Source organism: Hyperolius riggenbachi, chromosome 12 (genome assembly GCF_040937935.1).
Source record: "Hyperolius riggenbachi isolate aHypRig1 chromosome 12, aHypRig1.pri, whole genome shotgun sequence".
Lineage (NCBI taxonomy): Eukaryota > Metazoa > Chordata > Amphibia > Anura > Hyperoliidae > Hyperolius > Hyperolius riggenbachi.
Window position 1 is genome coordinate 147,635,625 of NC_090657.1, and position 19,104 is coordinate 147,654,728.

The 19,104-nt window shown below is 44.2% G+C and overlaps 1 protein-coding gene across 1 annotated transcript in view; it reads left to right on the forward strand.

Annotated features, from left to right (window-relative positions):
• LOC137542233 (protein-glutamine gamma-glutamyltransferase E-like) overlaps positions 1 to 19,104 on the forward strand; it is an 84,622-nt gene that overhangs the window by 32,227 nt on the left and 33,291 nt on the right. The window contains exons 4-5 of the mRNA XM_068263994.1: positions 1,856 to 1,974; positions 16,401 to 16,529. Of these exons, the coding sequence (XP_068120095.1) occupies positions 1,856 to 1,974; positions 16,401 to 16,529 (248 nt within the window). The remainder of the gene's footprint in view (positions 1 to 1,855; positions 1,975 to 16,400; positions 16,530 to 19,104) is intronic.

The window sequence follows — 19,104 nt, forward strand, 5'->3', positions numbered from 1 at the left end:
TGGGCTAGTCCATCTCTTCATGGAGGATTCACAGGGATTTATTTATTTTCAAAAGCACTTAGTGAATGGCAGTTGCTCTGTCCAACTGCCAAAAAACTGTGTAGCAAGCAGGAAAGCTGGTCAGCATCATTGTTTAAATCCTTTTTAGGGAATATCTTTATAAAGAATAAAAGCCTTGCTGAGAATCCCCTATAAAGAGATGGACTAGTCCAAAACCTGTCGCTTCTGTCAGATTTCTGCTACCTACTCAAGTGACAGCAACATAAGAGAAAAGTAATTTATGACTCTTTTTACTCTGGAAAAAAATGTACTTCTGATTTGTCTATGTTTGCACATATTTAAAATGTTACCATTTTTAGCCATAGCGCCCCTTTAAATACTAGCTATTCCAGATATGTGACAAACTGACTTTGATTGTAAACACTCACAAAGCACTGAAGGAGGAACACTTTACTAATATTGGGAATTACCTCTCTTTGCCTTTAAACCACATGTGTCGAACTCCAGGCCTGGAGGGCCAGGTCCATGCCAGTGTTTAGGATGGACTGAGAAAGAAAGGAACGTGTTTTACCTGATGGATCACACCTTTCCTGATTCAGACCCATCAATTAATTTGAGCTGTAGCAAAAATGTGTGAGGATCTCGGCCCTTGTAGGACCGGTTTGACATCCCTGCTTTAAACCAACCTTGTTTTTATGGCATAGAACCAGTGAGATACTGGAAACATTCCTTTCATTCACTGGTCCATGCTGACTTGTACAGCTTTTTACCACATCTCAAACCACCACCAACAGTCTGGACTATGTTTGCTTGTTTTCTTGTCACAAGGCAGGTTGAGGACATCCTGATCATGATGCCATACTTTGATCTGACAATCTGTTTGCCTTAGCAATACTGTATATGACTGTCATTAGATCAGGAACCATAATTTTTCATACTTTATTCCCTAATTCCATGCCAAATTTAGCGGTTAATAGCAAAGCTCCCATACATGCTGTTGTCACCAAAATTGCTACAAATGCAAGGGAAGAGTGGGAACAAGTCAAAAAGGCTTTGTAGTTTCATTGATAGTTGATTTTGAAAATACATAGCAAAAAAATTTTTTAAACAAACATTTTTCTCAGTTTAAAAAAAAACATTTTTCCTTTGCATTTTCAAAATTGATTATCTTAAAAACTACAAGGTTTTTTTTTTCCGCTGACAACAGCATGTATCGGGGCTTTGCTACTAGCCACTAAGGTCGCCACAAAATTATTGGAACTTTTGCGTAATTACGCACAATTATGAATGGATTAGGCAAAATCAATTGAATGACCAAACTGTAGTTATTTATGGCCGTAATTGTGAAAAATGACGTGAAATTTCACGTAATTGTAATTAGCAGATTATGATATCACTATTTTTATGCTCACTTCAGATGTGAAAATGGAAGATTTGAGCTACCATAGCCTTTCTGTCAGACTTAATCTGTCTGGCCATCCTCATCTGCCCTCTCTCATCAACAAGGCTTTTTCCTACACAACCATTGACATGATTTTAATTTTTTGCACCATTCTGAGCATAGAGACTGCTGTGAGTGAGAATATATAGAGATCATCCATTATAGAAACAATCATTACAGTCTGTTTAGTATCAACATTCATGACATGTTCAGAATCCCTGAAATCACCTTTTTCCCATTTTGGTCTTCATTGTGAAGATAAGTTGAAAATCCTGACCCGTATCGGCAAGTGTGTTTGAATTGTAATGTTGCCACTTTGTTGGACAATTAGAAATTAATAAATGTATAAATAAGCAGGTATTTATACAAGTACAGTTTATAATGATAATGACGATATTGATTATATGACTTCAGATGATGTGGTCTACATGGAGGATGAAAATGAAAAGCTTGAGTATGTTCTGAATGACAGTGGCATCATTTACTTTGGTCAAAAAGATTCCATTAAACCAATGGGATGGAATTTTGGGCAAGTAAGTGGATTGATTATTTTACTGTAAACGTGGTAAGAAAAATATGGAAGATGCCATTGCTAATCTGCTTCTGAAAAATCTCTTTAGACTGATCTGCTGGGAAACTGGCAATAATAGTTTCTCACTAGGAGCCTTGAGTCCATTACATTAAAAGCCAGGGCTGGTAGATTTTTAACTCACATGATTACTATTATTAATTGGATTTACAATAAATAAAATTACAGACAATTATAAAGGGGCAATCAACAACACAATACAGGTAAAAATCAATAAGATCACATTACTCTGTGGGTAGAGAGCACAATGATATACAAGTATGATACACAAAGAGAGGGGGCCTACCAAAGGCTTACAATTTAGAGGGTGGGGTGACACGAAAGGAGGGGGCTGCATTGAGAGGTTCTCGGCATAGAGAGTTAGGGCAGCTTTAAGGTGGGGTAGACCTCCTTACCCAGTTGCCGACCGCCCACTGCACAGGGGCAGCCGGCAAGTGGATCCCGCAAGGACCGTCTCATGCGCAGAGGCGGCGGTCCTTGTACGGGCATGGGCGGAGCAATCGCGTCAACCAAGACGCGATCCTCCTCTGGGGATCGATGGCTGGGGATTTAGCCTCCAGCTCGCCGGCCACTTAGCAGCGCCGGCGGGAGGAGGAATACAAATCTCCGCCGATCCATGCGTATAATAGGCTTTGTAATGTAATGTATACAAAGCCTATTATGCAGGCTGCCTCCTGCCCTGGTGGTCCCAGTGTCCAAGGGACCACAGGGCAGGCTGCAGCCACCCTAGTCTGCACCCAAGCACACTGATCCCCCCCCCCTGCCCCCTGATCACCCACAGCACCCCTCAGACCCCCCTGCCCACCCCCCAGACCCCTGTTTGCACCCAATCACCCCCCTAATCACCCATCAATCACTCCCTGTCACTATCTGTCGACACTACTGTGAAATCCTAAAGGTACTCATTGGACTTTGGGCCCTTAGCGCAGTTAGGCTGCAAAAAAGTGCCACACATGTGGTATTGCCGTACTCAGGAGAAGTAATATAATGTGTTTTGGGGTGTATTTTTACACATACCCATGCTGAGTGGGAGAAATCTCTCTGTAAATGGACAATTGTGTGTAAAAAAAATCAAACAATTGTCATTTACAGAGATATTTCTCCCACCCAGCATGGGTATGTGTAAAAAATACACCCCAAAACACATTATACTACTTCTCCTGAGTACGGCAATACCACATGTGTGGCACTTTTTTGCAGCCTAACTGCGCTAAGGGGCCCAAAGTCCAATGAGCACCTTTAGGCTTTACAGGGGTGCTTACAATTAGGCACCCCCCAAAATGCCAGGGCAGTAAACACACCCCACAAATGACCCCATTTTGGAAAGTAGACACTTCAAGGTATTCAGAGAGGAGCATAGTGAGTCCGTGGCAGATTTCATTTTTTTTTGTCGCAAGTTAGCAGAAATGGAAACTTTTTTTTTTTCTTTTTTGTCACAAAGTGTCATTTTCTGCTAACTTGTGACAAAAAATAAAATTTTCTATGAACTCACCATGCCTCTCAGTGAATACTTTGGGATGTCTTCTCTCCAAAATGGGGTCATTTGGGGGGTATTTATACTATCCTGGAATTCTAGCCCCTCATGAAACATGACAGGTGGTCAGAAAAGTCATAGATGCTTCAAAATGATAAAATTCACTTTTTGCACCATAGTTTGTAAACGCTATAACTTTTACCCAAACCAATCAATATAGGCTGAATGGGTTTTTTTTTTAATTAAAAACAGGTTTGTGCACATTTTTCGTGCTGCATGTATACAGAAATTTTACTTTATTTGAAAAATGGCAGCACAGAAAGTTAAAAAAAAATCATTTTTTTGACAAAATTCATGTCTTTTTTGATAAATATAATAAAAAGTAAAAATCGCAGCAGCAATCAAATAGCACCAAAAGAAAGCTTTATTATTGACAAGAAAAGGAGCCAAAATTCATTTAGGTGGTAATTTGTATGTGCGAGCAATAAACCGTGAAAGCTGCAGTGGCCTGAATGGAAAAAAAGGGTCTGGTCCTTAAAGAGAACCTGTACTGAGTAAAAATATTTAAAATAAACACATGAGGTAACTTCAAATGAACATTACATAGTTACCTTGCCATCAGTTCCGTTCAGAAGCTCACCATTTTCTTCTGACAATAATCCCTTCCAGTTCTGACAATATTTTGTTAGAACTGAAATATATCAGTTGCTGTCAGTAAAATATCAGTTGCTGTCAGTTATAGCTGAGAGGAAAACTGATGTACCAGGTAATGTCCATGTTTCCCTATGGCTCAAGTGGGCGATGTTACAGTTTAACTGTGTGCTGATCAGAAAGCTGTTACGGGGTAATGGTCATTTTCAAAATGGAGGACGGGAAATTCCCTTGATCGCAGTGAACAAACAGGACGCGGGACAGGAGAAAGACACTGAGGAGTAGACTACATGGAAGGTAAGTATGACTTGTGTATGCTTATTTTGACTTAATTTTCAGTTCAGGTTTTCTTTAAAGGGGGTAAAGCCTATGGTCCTCAAGTGGTTAAAGATGTGAGTTTTAAAGGCTTGTTTGAAGGAGGGTCAAGCCTGATGGGCAATAGTAGAGAGCTCCAAAGGATGGGGGCAGCTCTAGTGAAGCCCTGAAGTCGTGCATTGGAGTTTGAGATGCATTGGGTGGTTAAGGTGGCGGTTATTGGAAGAGCAGATTGGGCAGGCAGATACAGTGGGTTGCAAAAGTATTCAGCCCCCTTGAAGTTTTCCACATTTTGTTACATTACTGCCACAAACATGCATCAATTGTATTGGAATTCCATGTGAAAGACCAATACAAAGTGGTGTACACGTGAGAAGTGGAACGAAAATCATACATGATTTCAAACATTTTTCACAAATAAATAACTGCAAAGTGGGGTGTGCATAATTATTCGGCCCCCTGAGTCAATACTTTGTAGAACCACCTTTTGCTGCAATTACAGCTGCCAGTCTTTTAGAGTATGTCTCTACCAGCTTTGCACATCTAGAGACTGAAATCCTTGCCCATTCTTCTTTGCAAAACAGCTCCAGCTCAGTCAGATTAGATGGACAGCATTTGTGAACAGCAGTTTTCAGATCTTGCCACAGATTCTCAATTGGATTTAGATCTGGACTTTGACTGGGGCATTCAAACACATAGATATGTTTTGTTTTAAACCATTCCATTGTTGCCCTGGCTTTATGTTTAGGGTCATTGTCCTGCTGGAAGGTGAACCTCCGTCAGTCTCAAGTCCGCCAGTCTCAAGTCTTTTGCAGTCTCCAAGAGGTTTTCTTCCAAGATTGCCCTGTATTTGGCTCCATCCATCTTCCCATCAACTCTGACCAGCTTCCCTGTCCCTGCTGAAGAGATGCATCCCCCGAGCATGATGCTGCCACCACCATATTTGACAGTGGGGATGGTGTGTTCGGAGTGATGTGCAGTGTTAGTTTTCTGCCACACATAGCGTTTTGCATTTTGGCCAAAAAGTTCCATTTTGGTCTCATCTGACCAGAGCACCGTCTTCCACATGGTTGCTGTGTCCCCCACATGGCTTGTGGCCAACTGCAAACAGGACTTCTTATGCTTTCAGTTAGCAATGCCTTTCTTCTTGCCACTCTTCCATAAAGGCCAACTTTGTACAGTGCATGACTAATAGTTGTCCTATGTACAGAGTCTCCCACCTGAGCTGTAGATCTCTACAGCTCGTCCAGAGTCACCATGGGCTTCTTGACTGCATTTTCTGATCAGCGCTCTCCTTGTTCGGCCTGTGAGTTTAGGTGGATGGCCTTGCTTTGGTAGGTTTACAGTTGTGCCATACTCCTTCCATTTCTGAATGATCACTTGAAGAGTGCTCCTTGGGATGTTCAAGGCTTTGGAAATCTTTTTGTAGCCTAAGCCTGCTTTAAATTTCTCAATAACTTGATTCCTGACATGTTTTGGACCTGTCTTGTGTGTTCTTTGGACTTCACGGTGTTGTTGCTCCCAATATTCTCTAAGGCCTGGTGCACACCAAAACCCGCTAGCAGATCCGCAAAATGCTAGCAGATTTTGAAACGCTTTTTGTTATTTTTCTGTAGCGTTTCAGCTAGCATTTTACGGTTTTGTGAAGCGTTTTTGGTGTAGTAGATTTGAGATATTGTTACAGTAAAGCTGTTACTGAACAGCTTCTGTAACAAAAACGCCTGCAAAACCGCTCTGAACTGCCGTTTTTCAGAGCGTTTTGCGTTTTTCCTATACTGAACATTGAGGCAGAAACGCATCCAAAATATGCCTCACCCCAGGAGGATTCGTTTCTGCAAAACGCCTCCCGCTCTGGTGTGAACCACCCCATTGAGATACATTGACCAAGCGTATCCGCAGCCGCAAGCGGCTGCAGAAACGCTGAAAAAGCCGCTCGGTGTGCACCAGCCCTTAGACAACCTCTGAGGCCCTTACAGAGCAGCTGTATTTGTACTGACATTAGATTACACACGGGTGCATTCTATTTAGTCATTAGCACTCATCAGACAATGTCTATAGGCAACTGACTGCACTCAGATCAAAGGGGGCCAATTAATTATGCACACACCACTTTGCAGTTATTTATTTGTAAAAAATGTTTGGAATCATGTATGATTTTCGTTCCACTTCTCATGTGTACAGCACTTTGTGTTGGTCTTTCATGTGGAATTCCAATAAAATTGATTCATGTTTGTGCTTTGTGGCAGTAATATGACAAAATGTGGAAAACTTCAAGGGGGCCGAATACTTTTGCAACCCACTGTATGGCCTAGTGCACACCAGAGCGGTTCGGCTGCGTTTTGCGATCCGCTTGCGGCTGCGGATACGCTAGGGTAATGTATTTCAATGGGGTGGTGCACACCAGAGCGGGAGGAGTTTTGCCTCCAATGTAAAGTATAGGAAAACCGCAAACCGCTCTGAAAAACGGCAGTTAAGAGGCGTTTTTGTTACAGAAGCTGTTCAGTAACAGCTTTACTGTAACAATATCTGAAATGTACTACACCAAAAACGCTTCCCAAAACCGCAAAATGCTAGCTGAAACGCTACAGAAAAATAAGAAAAAGTGTTTCAAAATCTGCTAGCATTTTGCGGATCTGCTAGCGGTTTTTGGTGTGCACCAGGCCTATGTATCTGCTGACTAGGTCAGAGAAGAAAGTCGTCCCGGACTCGTGTATAGATTTGTAGGCCAAACATAGGATCTTGAAACTGAGTAGGGAGGGACAGGTCAATATTAGTTCACCTGGCACTGAAAGAAAGAACTCTTGTGCACAACTTTTTAACTCTCTAGACCTTCTTTTTCACTCATTCAATTTTTGTTTTAGATGTGGGAAGGCGTTCATGTAAAAAATCAGTGCATGTGAGCACATAATTTATCACCCCTTAACCCAGGTGATAAGATATCTCTCATATGCTTTATTTATTCATGGCAAGGGACAGAGGGGAATGTTCCATCCTAATCCTGTTGGATCTCTCAGCGGCTTTTGATACAGTTGACAATGAAATTCTGCTTAACAGACTGCAGGAGTACTGTGGCATCAGTGGATCAGTCCTCCAGTGGTTCAGATCATTCCTGACTGACAGAACACAGAGAGTATCCCTAGGACCTATAATGTCCAAACCTGCACCTCACCAATTCGGAGTGCCACAAGGATCAATCCGATCCCCTCTGCTGTTTGCAATCTACATGTTGCCACTCGGTACACTTATCCAACGACATGGCCTGACGTACCACTGCTACGCCGATGACACACAGCTATACCTGTCCTTCAAACCTGGTGGAACAGACCCTACTCCAAAAATAAACTCTTGCTTAGCTGAGCTACAGGCATGGATGAATGATAACTGGTTGAAACTGAATGCTGACAAAACTGAGGTCCTCTTTGTCCAAAGCCAGTGCTCGCCATCAAAACAGCTCTATCCTAAAGCAACACCAATCAGGATTGGGAATTCAGACAAACAGCTCCAACCTTATGCGCAGCCTTGGCGTACTAATCGATGGGGATTTCAGCTTCAGAAACCAAATTTCATCTGTAGTTAAATCTCCCTACTTTCATCTGAAGAACATTGCAAAGATTAAACATCTGATTCCCCCAGAGGATCTTCCAACCCTAGTTCACGCCTTCATCACATCACGGCTGGACTACTGCAATGCCCTTTATGCTGGCCTCCCCAAAAAGGACCTGCGTCGCCTGCAATTAGTGCATAATGCTGCTGCCAGATTGCTAACAAACCAGCCTCGCCACTGCCACATTACGCCGATCCTTCGCTCACTGCACTGGATACCAGTAGAATGGAGAATACTCTTCAAGATTGGACTGCTGACATTCAAATCCCTGCACAATCTGGGCCCTGGATACATGAAGGGCTTGCTGAAGCTGCACCACACCTCTCACAACCTCAGATCAGCAAGTTCTATAAACTTGGTCACTCCCAGAGTGCACCCCAAAAAATCTGGAGATAGAGCCTTATGTCATGCTGCCCCTACTCTTTGGAACTCCCTGCCACACCCAGTAAAGACAGCACCATCCCTGGGCAATTCAAATCCAGACTTAAAAGCCACCTGTTTAGCCTGGCATTTCTGGACTTATAAAATTCTTCCTCTGTACCACGATGGTCTGAGCCATGCTTATGCGCTTTGAGTCCTATGGGAGAAAAGCGCTCTACAAATGTTATTTGTTGTTGTTGTTGTTATATGTTTTATTTAAAAATATGTTTCCCCCCTTGTATGCCTCTTTTTCCATGTCAAGGGCACCCTTGTTCATGTCATAGACAAAGTGCTCAACTCTACTTTGTGCATGTAGACGTAGTGGGATGTGGGTGTCAAAAACACCCTCTAGTGAAAAGATACAGGAGACAAAAGTGGGAGCCCAATGGTGTAGTATGTCAAAAACAATGGAACGTAATAAAAGTAAGACACTACTCACAAAGGTGGGTTGCAGGGGGGCAACCGACCACAGGAAGCAGGTGGAGACAACAAACCCGACTCCACTCGGGGTGGTCCCTAGGGACCTGGATGCGGTCGCTCTCCTTGGTAAAAGAAAGGGGACAAATATCCGCCATGGTCGAAGCCACGTGTGGTCTGTACCCACCCTTCAGACGGGTGAGGTATGGGGGTATGATTGCACAATAAGGGTATAAGAGGCGCCCTGGTGTAATAAAAGCATCTAAAAGCAGTTTAAAAACAGAAAATACATTTGAGGTAGCTTACCTCAGTGACGAAAAAATCTTTGTATTTTACAAAGGTTTTTATTAGTAGCACAGGCAACGCGTTTCGCGGGTCAGAGCCCGCTTCCTCAGGCCAATAACAGTGCCAAACTAAATGACAGATTCAGCAAAGGGAGCCTCCCTTTGCTGAATCTGTCATTTAGTTTGGCACTGTTATTGGCCTGAGGAAGCGGGCTCTGACCCGCGAAACGCGTTGCCTGTGCTACGAATAAAAACCTTTGTAAAATACAAAGATTTTTTCGTCACTGAGGTAAGCTACCTCAAATTTATTTTCCGTTTTTAAACTGCTTTTAGATGCTTTTATTACACCAGGGCGCCTCTTATACCCTTATTGTGCATGTAGAGATGGAGAAATGACCACATGCATGTGGTGGTAGGTCCTTTGGCTTATGGTGGAATCTGGGAGGCCCATATCAGAAATAAGAGAAATCCCAGATGTCCATCACCTCCTAGGTAACTACAGTCAATGGGTAGAGCAGGCACACTATTGATATGCTGGGTGCTTGATAAAGTAAGTGCATTAGCAAAAAATATCAGCACACCAATTTGCAAGTTTCAAGCACTCTTTTTATTGTGCACAGTTGTCCACAGTTAGTCAGACAATTCATTTGGGGGTTTCGCAGGGTCCCCCTTTATCAAAGTGTGTGGTTTACCATCTGGTTTCTTTATTCTCAGCAGTTTGAAAATCATTTTGTAAAACGTTTATAATTTTTCAAATTTTTAGCAATTCTTCGCTTTCAACAGAGTGATTTTTTGTGTTTGTTTACTATTAATAGCTTTAGAAGGTACTTTGCTCCTAACTCATGAATGGCAATTTAGGCAAAAATTCGCTAAAAATTACGTACAATTTCAGCGATTTTTTTTTTGCAAAAATTCACATTGCGAAAAATACAATGAATTTTTGCAAACATATTTTCAAAGTTGCAAATGGCATTTCAATGCAAAATTGACTTTGGTGAAAAGCAAAGCAACACAGATTTTCAGTCTTAACCACTTGAGGACCACAATCTTTTCGCCCCTTAAGGACCAGAGCCTTTTTTTCCATTCAGACCACTGCAGCTTTCACAGTTTATTGCTCGGTCATACAACCTACCACCTAATTTTTACCTCCTTTTTTGTCACTAATACAGCTTTCTTTTGGTGCTATTTGATTGCTGCTGTGAGTTTTAGTTTTTATTATATTCATCAAAAAAGACATGAATTTTGTCAAAAAAAATGTTTTTTTTTTTACTTTCTGTGCTGACATTTTTCAAATAAAGTAAAATTTCTTGTACATTTTTGTCCACATTTATTCTGCTACATGTCTTTGATAAAAAAAAATACATTCAGTGTATATTTATTGGTTTGGGTAAAAGTTATAGCGTTTAGAAACTATGGTGCCAAAAGTGAATTTTCCCATTTTGAAGCATCTCTGACATTTCTGACCACCTGTCATGTTTCATGAGGTGCTAAAATTCCAGGATAGTATAAATACCCCCCAAATGACCCCATTTTGGAAAGAAGACATCCCAAAGTATTCACTGAGAGGCATGGTGAGTTCATAGAAGATTTTATTTTTTGTCACAAGTTAGCGGAAAATGACACTTAGTGACAAAAAAAAAAGTTTCAATTTCTGCTAACTTGTGACCAAAAAAAATGAAATCTGCCACAGACTCACTATGCTCCTCTCTGAATACCTTGAAGTGTCTACTTTCAAAAATGGGGTCATTTGTGGGGTGTGTTTACTGTCCTGGCATTTTGGGGGGTGCCTAATTGTAAGCACCCCTGTAAAGCCTAAAGGTGCTCATTGGACTTTGGGCCCCTTACCGCAGTTAGACTGCAAAAAGTGCCACACATGTGGTATTGCCATACTCAGAAGAAGTAGTATAATGTGTTTTGGGGTGTATTTTTACACATACCCATGCTGGGTGGGAGAAATATCTCTGTAAATGACAATTTTTTTTTTACACACAATTATCCATTTACAGAGAGATTTCTCCCACTCAGCATGGGTATGTGTAAAAATACACCCCAAAACACATTATACTACTTCTCCTGAGTACGGCGGTACCACATGTGTGGCACTTTTTTGCAGCCTAACTGCGCTAAGGGCCCAAAGTCTAATGAGTACCTTTACTGCCAGGGCAGTATAGAACCCCACTAATGACCCCATTTTAGAAAGAAGACACCCCAAGGTATTCCGTTAGGAGTATGGTGAGTTCATAGAAGATTTTATTTTTTGTCACAAGTTAGCGGAAATAGATTTTAATTGTTTTTTTTTCACAAAGTATCATTAACACTAACTTGTGACAAAAAAATAAAATCTTCTATGAACTCACCATACTCCTAACGGAATACCTTTGGGTGTCTTCCTTCTAAAATGGGGTCATTTGTGGGGTTCCTATACTGCCCTGGCATTTTAGGGGCCCTAAACCGTGAGGAGTAGTCTTGAAACCAAATGTCGCAAAATGACCTGTGAAATCCTAAAGGTACTCATTGGGCTTTGGGCCCATTAGCGCAGTTAGGCTGCAAAAAAGTGCCACACATGTGGTACCGCCGTACTCAGGAGAAGTAGTATAATGTGTTTTGGGGTGTATTTTTACACATACCTATGCTGGGTGGGAGAAATATCTCTGTAAATGACAATTTTTTGATTTTTGTTACACACAATTGTCCATTTACAGAGAGATTTCTCCCACACAGCATGGGTATGTGTAAAAATACACCCCAAAACACATTATACTACTTCTTCTGAGTACGGCGATACCACATGTGACACTTTTTTTCAGCCTAGGTGCGCTAAGGGGCCCAACGTCCTATTCACGGGTCATTTTGAGGCATTTGTTTTCCAGACTACTCCTCACGGTTTAGGGCCCCTAAAATGCCAGGGCAGTATAGGATCCCCACAATTGACCCCATTTTAGAAAGAAGACACCCCAAGGTATTCTGTTAGGAGTATGGTGAGTTCATAGAAGTTTTTATTTTTTGTCACAAGTTAGTGAAAAATGACACTTTGTGAAAAAAACAATAAAAATCAATTTCTGCTAACTTTTGACAAAAAATAAAATCTTCTATGAACTCGTCATACACCTAACAGAGTACCTTGGGGTGTATTTTTTCTAAAATGGGGTCACTTGTGAGGTTCCTATACTGCCCTGGAATTTTACGGGCCCAAAACCGTGAGTAGTCTGGAAACCAAATGTCTCAAAATGACTGTTCAGGGGTATAAGCATCTGCAAATTTTGATGACAGGTGGTCTATGAGGGGGCAAATTTTGTGGAACCGATCATCAGCAGGGTGGCCTTTTAGATGACAGATTGTATTGGGCCTGATCTGATGGATAGGAGTGCTAGGGTGGTGACAGGGGGTGATTTATGGGTGTCTCAGGGGGTGGTTAGAGGGGAAAATAGATGCAATCAATGCACTGGGGAGGTGATCGGAAGGGGGTCTGAGGGGGATCTGAGGGTTTGGCCGAGTGATCAGGAGCCCACACGGGACAAATTAGGGCCTGATCTGATGGGTAGGTGTGCTAGGGGGTGAAAGGTGGTGACAGGAGGTGATTGATGGGTGTCTCAAGGTGTGATTAGAGGGGGGAATAGATGCAAGCAATGCACTGGCAAGGTGATCAGGGCTGGGGTCTGAGGGCGTTCTGAGGGTGTGGGCTGGTGATTGGGTGCCCTAGGGGCAGATAGGGATCTAAACTGATGGGTAGCAGTGACAGGTGGTGACAGGGGGTGATTGATGGGTGATTGATGGGTAAGTAGTGGGTGTTTAGTGGAGAGAACAGATGTAAACAATGCACTTGGGAGGTGATCTGACGGCGGGTCTGCAGGCGATCTGATGGTGTGGGTGGGTGATCAGATTGCCCGCAAGGGGCAGGTTAGGGGCTGATTGATGGGTGGCAGTGACAGGGTGTGATTGATGGGTGGCAGTGACAGGGGGTGATTGATGGGTGATTGATGGGTGATTGACAGGTGATCAGTGGGTTATTACAGGGAAGAACAGATGTAAATAATGCACTGGCGAATTGATAAGGGGGGTGTAACAATTGTGGGATATCTCCGTGTTCAGCGCACAAAGATGTGCGCTGACACTGCGGAGGTCCTCCACAAGCGTGTCAAGATACTAGAACCCAGCTTTTGGTGTAAGCACCAGTAGAGGGAAATTCCTGTCGGCAGATGGCGCTGGGGAGTGCAGAGGAACCAATCCTCTGTACCTCCACAAATGCCAGACAGGAATTGTACGAAGCGCAGAACGCAATCGCAAGAGAAGCGATTGCGAATGAGAACGAGCAAAGGGACAGGTTGTATGTGTGTGCGCCAATCTAGTCGCCACCCCGCGACCGCGCACACACAACAGCAGGTGCGAAACAGAAACGCAACCGCCAAGAACGGCGATTGCCAGAAGTGACACAAGGCAGATCAGAACAGAATACGAGGATAGCAAAGGCACAGCAAATCATACAATGAGAAGATACGGAAAATAATAAACGCTAGCTAACCGCGAACACCGCACTCATTCGCAACAGTGCACGCGGTTATGCGCGGTCTCCACGTGATAAGCACAATAGAGACAAGCACGCCTAACTAACCATCAACAGACAAACACGAAACAAAGAACGTGAACGCTTGCTTAACGGTTACCTCATCGAGCCTACAGCAAGCGCCCGTATCAGACAAGACAGACAAACGAGAAACAGGAACTAGGCAGAAAGGATCCACTGCTCTTCCGCCAGAGCAAGTGTGATCCAAGCAGGAACACAGACCAGAAAGATCCACAGCCGCTAACGCTAGCGGCTAGTGCGATCTAAACAAGACAGATCAGATGAGGTAGCTGGTAGCAACCGCTGCTCCAGCTTACACTCCAGGAACTAGATCAGAAGGATCCACAGCCGCTACCGCTAGAGGCTAGTGCGATCCAAACAAGACAGAGCGATTCGCTATCAACCGCCGCTGGTGACAGCGCAATCGCGACAGACAAGACAGGACAGAATAGGCAGTACAAATTATACACAAACTGACTGCACTAACTAGGAATGCAAGGAGCACTCCCCAAGAATTAACTATACTAAGATAGCAGTGGCTGACACTCCAGGTGAGTCCAGCAGGAACAAACCTCTATGAGCAGCGAAGCATTGTGGGACACACAGTACTTATAGTACACGCCTCCAATGAATGTGGCCAGGCAATTTGCATGACAACGTATGCAAATTCCTCAGCAAGCACAAGCTGCAAAACTGACAGAAGGTCTTCTTTCCAGAGTCCTGCAGCATGCAGACCTGAATAATGATCAAAAGGCTGCCTGCCTGCGCAGACAGCTGAGCAGATCGTTACAGGGGGGTCTGTGGGCAATCTGTGCGTGTGGGCGGGTGATTGGGTGCCCGCAAGGGACAGATTAGGGTCTGATCTGATGGGTAACAGTGTCAGGTGGTGATAGGGGGTGATTGATGGGTGATTGATGGGTAATTAGTGGGTGTTTAGAGGAGAGAACAGATGTAAACAATGCATTTGGGAGGTGATCTGACGGCGGGTCTGCAGGCAATCTATTGGTGTGGGTGGGTGATCAGATTGCCCGCAAGGGGCAGATTAGGGGCTGATTGATGGGTGGCAGTGACAGGGGGTGATTGATGGGTGGCAGTGACAGGGGGTGATTGATGGGTGATTGATAGGTGATTGACCGGTGATTGACAGGTGATCAGTGGGTTATTCCAGGGAAGAACAGATGTAAATAATGCACTGGCGAATTGATAAGGGGGGGTCTGAGGGCAATCTGAGCGTGTGGGCGGGTGATTGGGTGCCCGCAAGGGGCAGATTAGAGTCTAATCTGATGGGTAACAGTGACAGGTGGTGATAGGGTGTGATTGATGGGTGATTGATGGGTAATTAGTGGGTGTTTAGAGGAGAGAACAGATGTAAAAAATGCACTTGGGAGGTGATCTGATGTCAGGTCTGCGGGCGATCTGATGGTGTGGGTGGGTGATCAGATTGCCCGCAAGGGGCAGGTTAGGGGCTGATTGATGGGTGGCAGTGTCAGGGGGTGATTGATGGGTGATTGACAGGTGATTGACAGGTGATCAGTCGGTTATTACAGGGGGGATAGATGCATACAGTACACGGGGGGGGGGGGGGGTCTGGGGAGGATCTGAGGGGTGGGGGGTGATCAGGAGTCCCCAGGGGGCAGTTTAGGGAATAAAAATAATTGTGTTGACAGATAGTGACAGGGAGTGATTGATGGGTGATTAGGGGGGTGATTGGGTGCAAACAGTGGTCTGGGGGGTGGGTAGGGGGGGAGCTGAGGGGTGCTTTGGGCGATCAGGGGGCAGAGGGGGAGATCAGTGTGCTTGGGTGCAGACTAGGGTGGCTGCAGCCTGCCCTGGTGGTCCCTCGGACACTGGGACCACCAGAGCAGGAGGCAGCCTGTATAATAGGCTTTGTATACATTACAAAGCCTATTATACACTGTCAGCGGCGATCGGGCAGCTAGTAACCCGCTGGCGCTTCCGAATGGCCGGCGGGTTACAGCGCGAGGGGGGCGGAGCCTGTCACTGGCAGCTGATTGCATAACGAATGACGCAATCGCCGCACAGCCACGCCTGATTCCGCCTCCGCCGATGGGCGTATTGCGGTCGTTTGGGCCCAGCCCTTGCTGCCGCCCATCGGCTGGGGGCGGTCCTTAAGTGGTTAAAGGGAACCTGAAGTGAGAGGGATATGGAGGCTGCCATATTTATTTCCTTTTAAGCAATACAAGTTCCCTGGCTGTCCTGCTGATCCTCTGCCTTTAATACATTTAGCCATAGACCCTGAAGAAGCATATGTAGATCATTAATGATTTCTGACATTATTTTCAGATCTGACAAGATTAGCTGCATGCTTGTTTTTGGTGTGGTTCAGCCACTACTGCAGCCAAATAGATCAGCAGGGCCAACTGGTATTGTTTAAAAGCAAATAAATATGGCAGCCTCCATATACCTCTCACTTCTGGTGTCCTTTTACTAAAGAGGCCCCCGCCGCATGTTTGTGCCCACCACAGATATACTTCCTTTATTTTGCATAAACTACAATTTTTTTTACAGAACCCTTCTGCAGAATACATTTAAACAGTGTTCTATTAAAAGCATATAAAAACTGTGCCAGACCTGGGGCTATTGTACCCTTTCACAAGCTAAGTTTGTTGATGTTTCTTTTCAGTTTGAAGAGGGAATTCTGGAGACGTGTCTACTGATCTTAGACAAAAGTTTAAACCACAAGGAAAATAAGACCCTGGACTGTGCTAAGAGAGATAATCCTGTTTACGTGGGCAGAGTGCTGAGTGCAATGGTAAGTGTGTCCACATCATAGTACCACAGATGGCTGCATAAGGTATGTTGTGCACCTTTTAGATGTAGTAAGTGTTCAGATTTCTGTATGAGTGTCCTCTTGTCTGGCATCACTTTCTGCACTTAGACCTTTTGAATGAAGCTGCGCTGCGTAATATGTTGGCGCTTTATAGATACAGGGTGGGCCATTTATATGGATACACCTTAATCAAATGGGAATGGTTGGTGATATTAACTTCCTGTTTGTGGAGCATTCCTTGATGAACAGTTTCCTGGAAAGTGGATTGGTCGTCGTGGGACAGTTGAATGGCCCCCAAGGTCTCCCAATCTGACCCCCTTATATTTTTATCTTTGGGGTCATCTGAAGGCAATTGTCTATGCTGTGAAGATAAGAAATGTGCAGCACCTGAAACTACTGATACTAGAAGCCTGTGCTAGCATTACTCCTGCGGTGTTGCTATCAGTGTGTGAAGAGTGGGAGAAGAGGGTTGCATTGACAATCCAACACAATGGGCATCACACTGAACACATTCTATAAGTGGTCAGAAACTTGTAGATAACTCATGAAAGAATAAAGTTACATTAAAACCAAGCATACCATTGTTTTTGTTGTGAAATTCCCAATAAGTTTGATTTGTCGCATGACCCTCTTCCTATTGAAAAAACAAAAGTTGGATTCAAAATGGCTGACTTCAAAATGGCCACCATGGTCACCACGCATCTTGAAAATTTCCCCCCTCACATATACTAATGCGCTACAAACAAGAAGTTAATATCAGCAACGATTCCCATTTTATTAAGGTGTATCCATATAAATGGCCCACCCTGTACAATAAATAAATAAAGCAGGTAAGTTCAACAGGGAATGAGCCATTCCCCGCTGCTGCCAAGAAGATTAGCGCCCAACCCTCCTGCTTGGTGTTTGCTGCGCCGGTGCTCAGCCTTAGTATATTGTATAGTAAACAGTGATGGGGGGTTTGGCTCTGTTAGTGCTGAGCTATATTCAGCTCCGGCAGTGCTTGGCTATAGCATAGCTGAGTGCCAGGTGTGTATGGTGCTGGGCTCTCGACTATAGCATAGCCGGGTGTCAGGGGTGTGATTTTGGCATCAGGGTTTTGGATGCAGCACTGAGTGCTCAGCTATAGTATAGCCTAGTGCCGGAGAGGGGTAGTTTTATTGCAGGGGGTTTGACTACCAATATTGCTCATGGCACTGAATGCTCAGCAATCAGCTATAGTGTTGTGGAATTAGAGATTAGTGTTTGGGGATAGGATTGTGATGAGGAAGTATTAGGCATAGTTATAGGAGGGTTTGTGACTTAGTGTTAGGAGATACGGTAAGGAGGGGAGGTTAATTTAATGTTATAAATAAGCAATTATGGGAATAGTGACATGATTACAAATGCTAAAGCCTCATATGGATTTTGTATAGAATATTCAGGCAGGGAACACACTACATGCGTTTTTGCGCGTTTTGCCGCGAACGGCAAAACGCGCACGATTTTAGAGGCTATTGAAATTAATAGCCTAGCTCGGGAAACGCTGCGCCGCATGCGTTTGTGCGCGTTTGCGTTCGCGTTTTCTCCGCGTTTTGTACCCGCACAGTTTTCTGCTTTTTTCCGCACATTGCATGACACTACATGCCATGCAAACGCAGAAACGCACGCGGAAAAACGCACGCGTTAGACGCGACCGCAAAACCCGACGGAAACCTGGGAAACGCAGGGGAAAACGGCCCTGCAAGTGTGTTCCCTGCCTCAAAGTAAAGGCGATCTTGGGGACAAAATTAACAAGTGCTTCTTTTACATGTATGCCTTTTTAGATAAGCAGAGTCAGAGAGATGCACTGGTGGCTTCATCTGTGATCATTTTCTCTTGTGAGAGCAGCTTTCTCTGTCTCATATGCCATGTCTGTGACTGGCGACAGGGGTTTAGCTGCAAACCAGGGGGCCCCCAGCAAAACTTTGTGGCTACACATGTTATGGGGGTGAAGATCCTGATAGCCACACTTGTTTATGACTCTTGTAAGATGGGCCCAGTCTGCAAAGGAAAGATTGTAAACATTAAAGAGAGTCTAAAGCCAATTTAAAAACATATTTTTACTTGTTATTTAGGTTAAGGAATATGGCCAGCGCTAAAACGCCGCATCCCAGCGGCAGAACAGGGGTTTTATACCCCCCAAATCTCTGGGGCAAAAACCGGGGAGTGCTTCCTGGTAGAGGCGGAGCTTTGTGCTGTAGCTCTGCCTCTACTCACGTCAATCCCGGCTGATCGTTGCCTCTCCCCGCCCCTCTCAGTCTTCTTTCACTGGGAGGGGCGGGAAGAGTCGGCGATCAGCGGAGGCTTGACGCGAATGAGCTACAGCGCTAAGCTCTGCCTCCTCGGGCAGCAAAATCGTGACTTTGAAAGTCGTGGATTTTTGCCCCAGGATTTGGGGGGTATAAAACCCTCATTCTGCCACAGGAATGCGGCGTTTTAGCGCTGGCCACATTCCTTAACCTAAATAACAGGTAAAAACAAGTTTTTCATTTGGCTTCAGACTCTCTTTAATGTTTACAATCTTTCCTTTGCCTCTTCT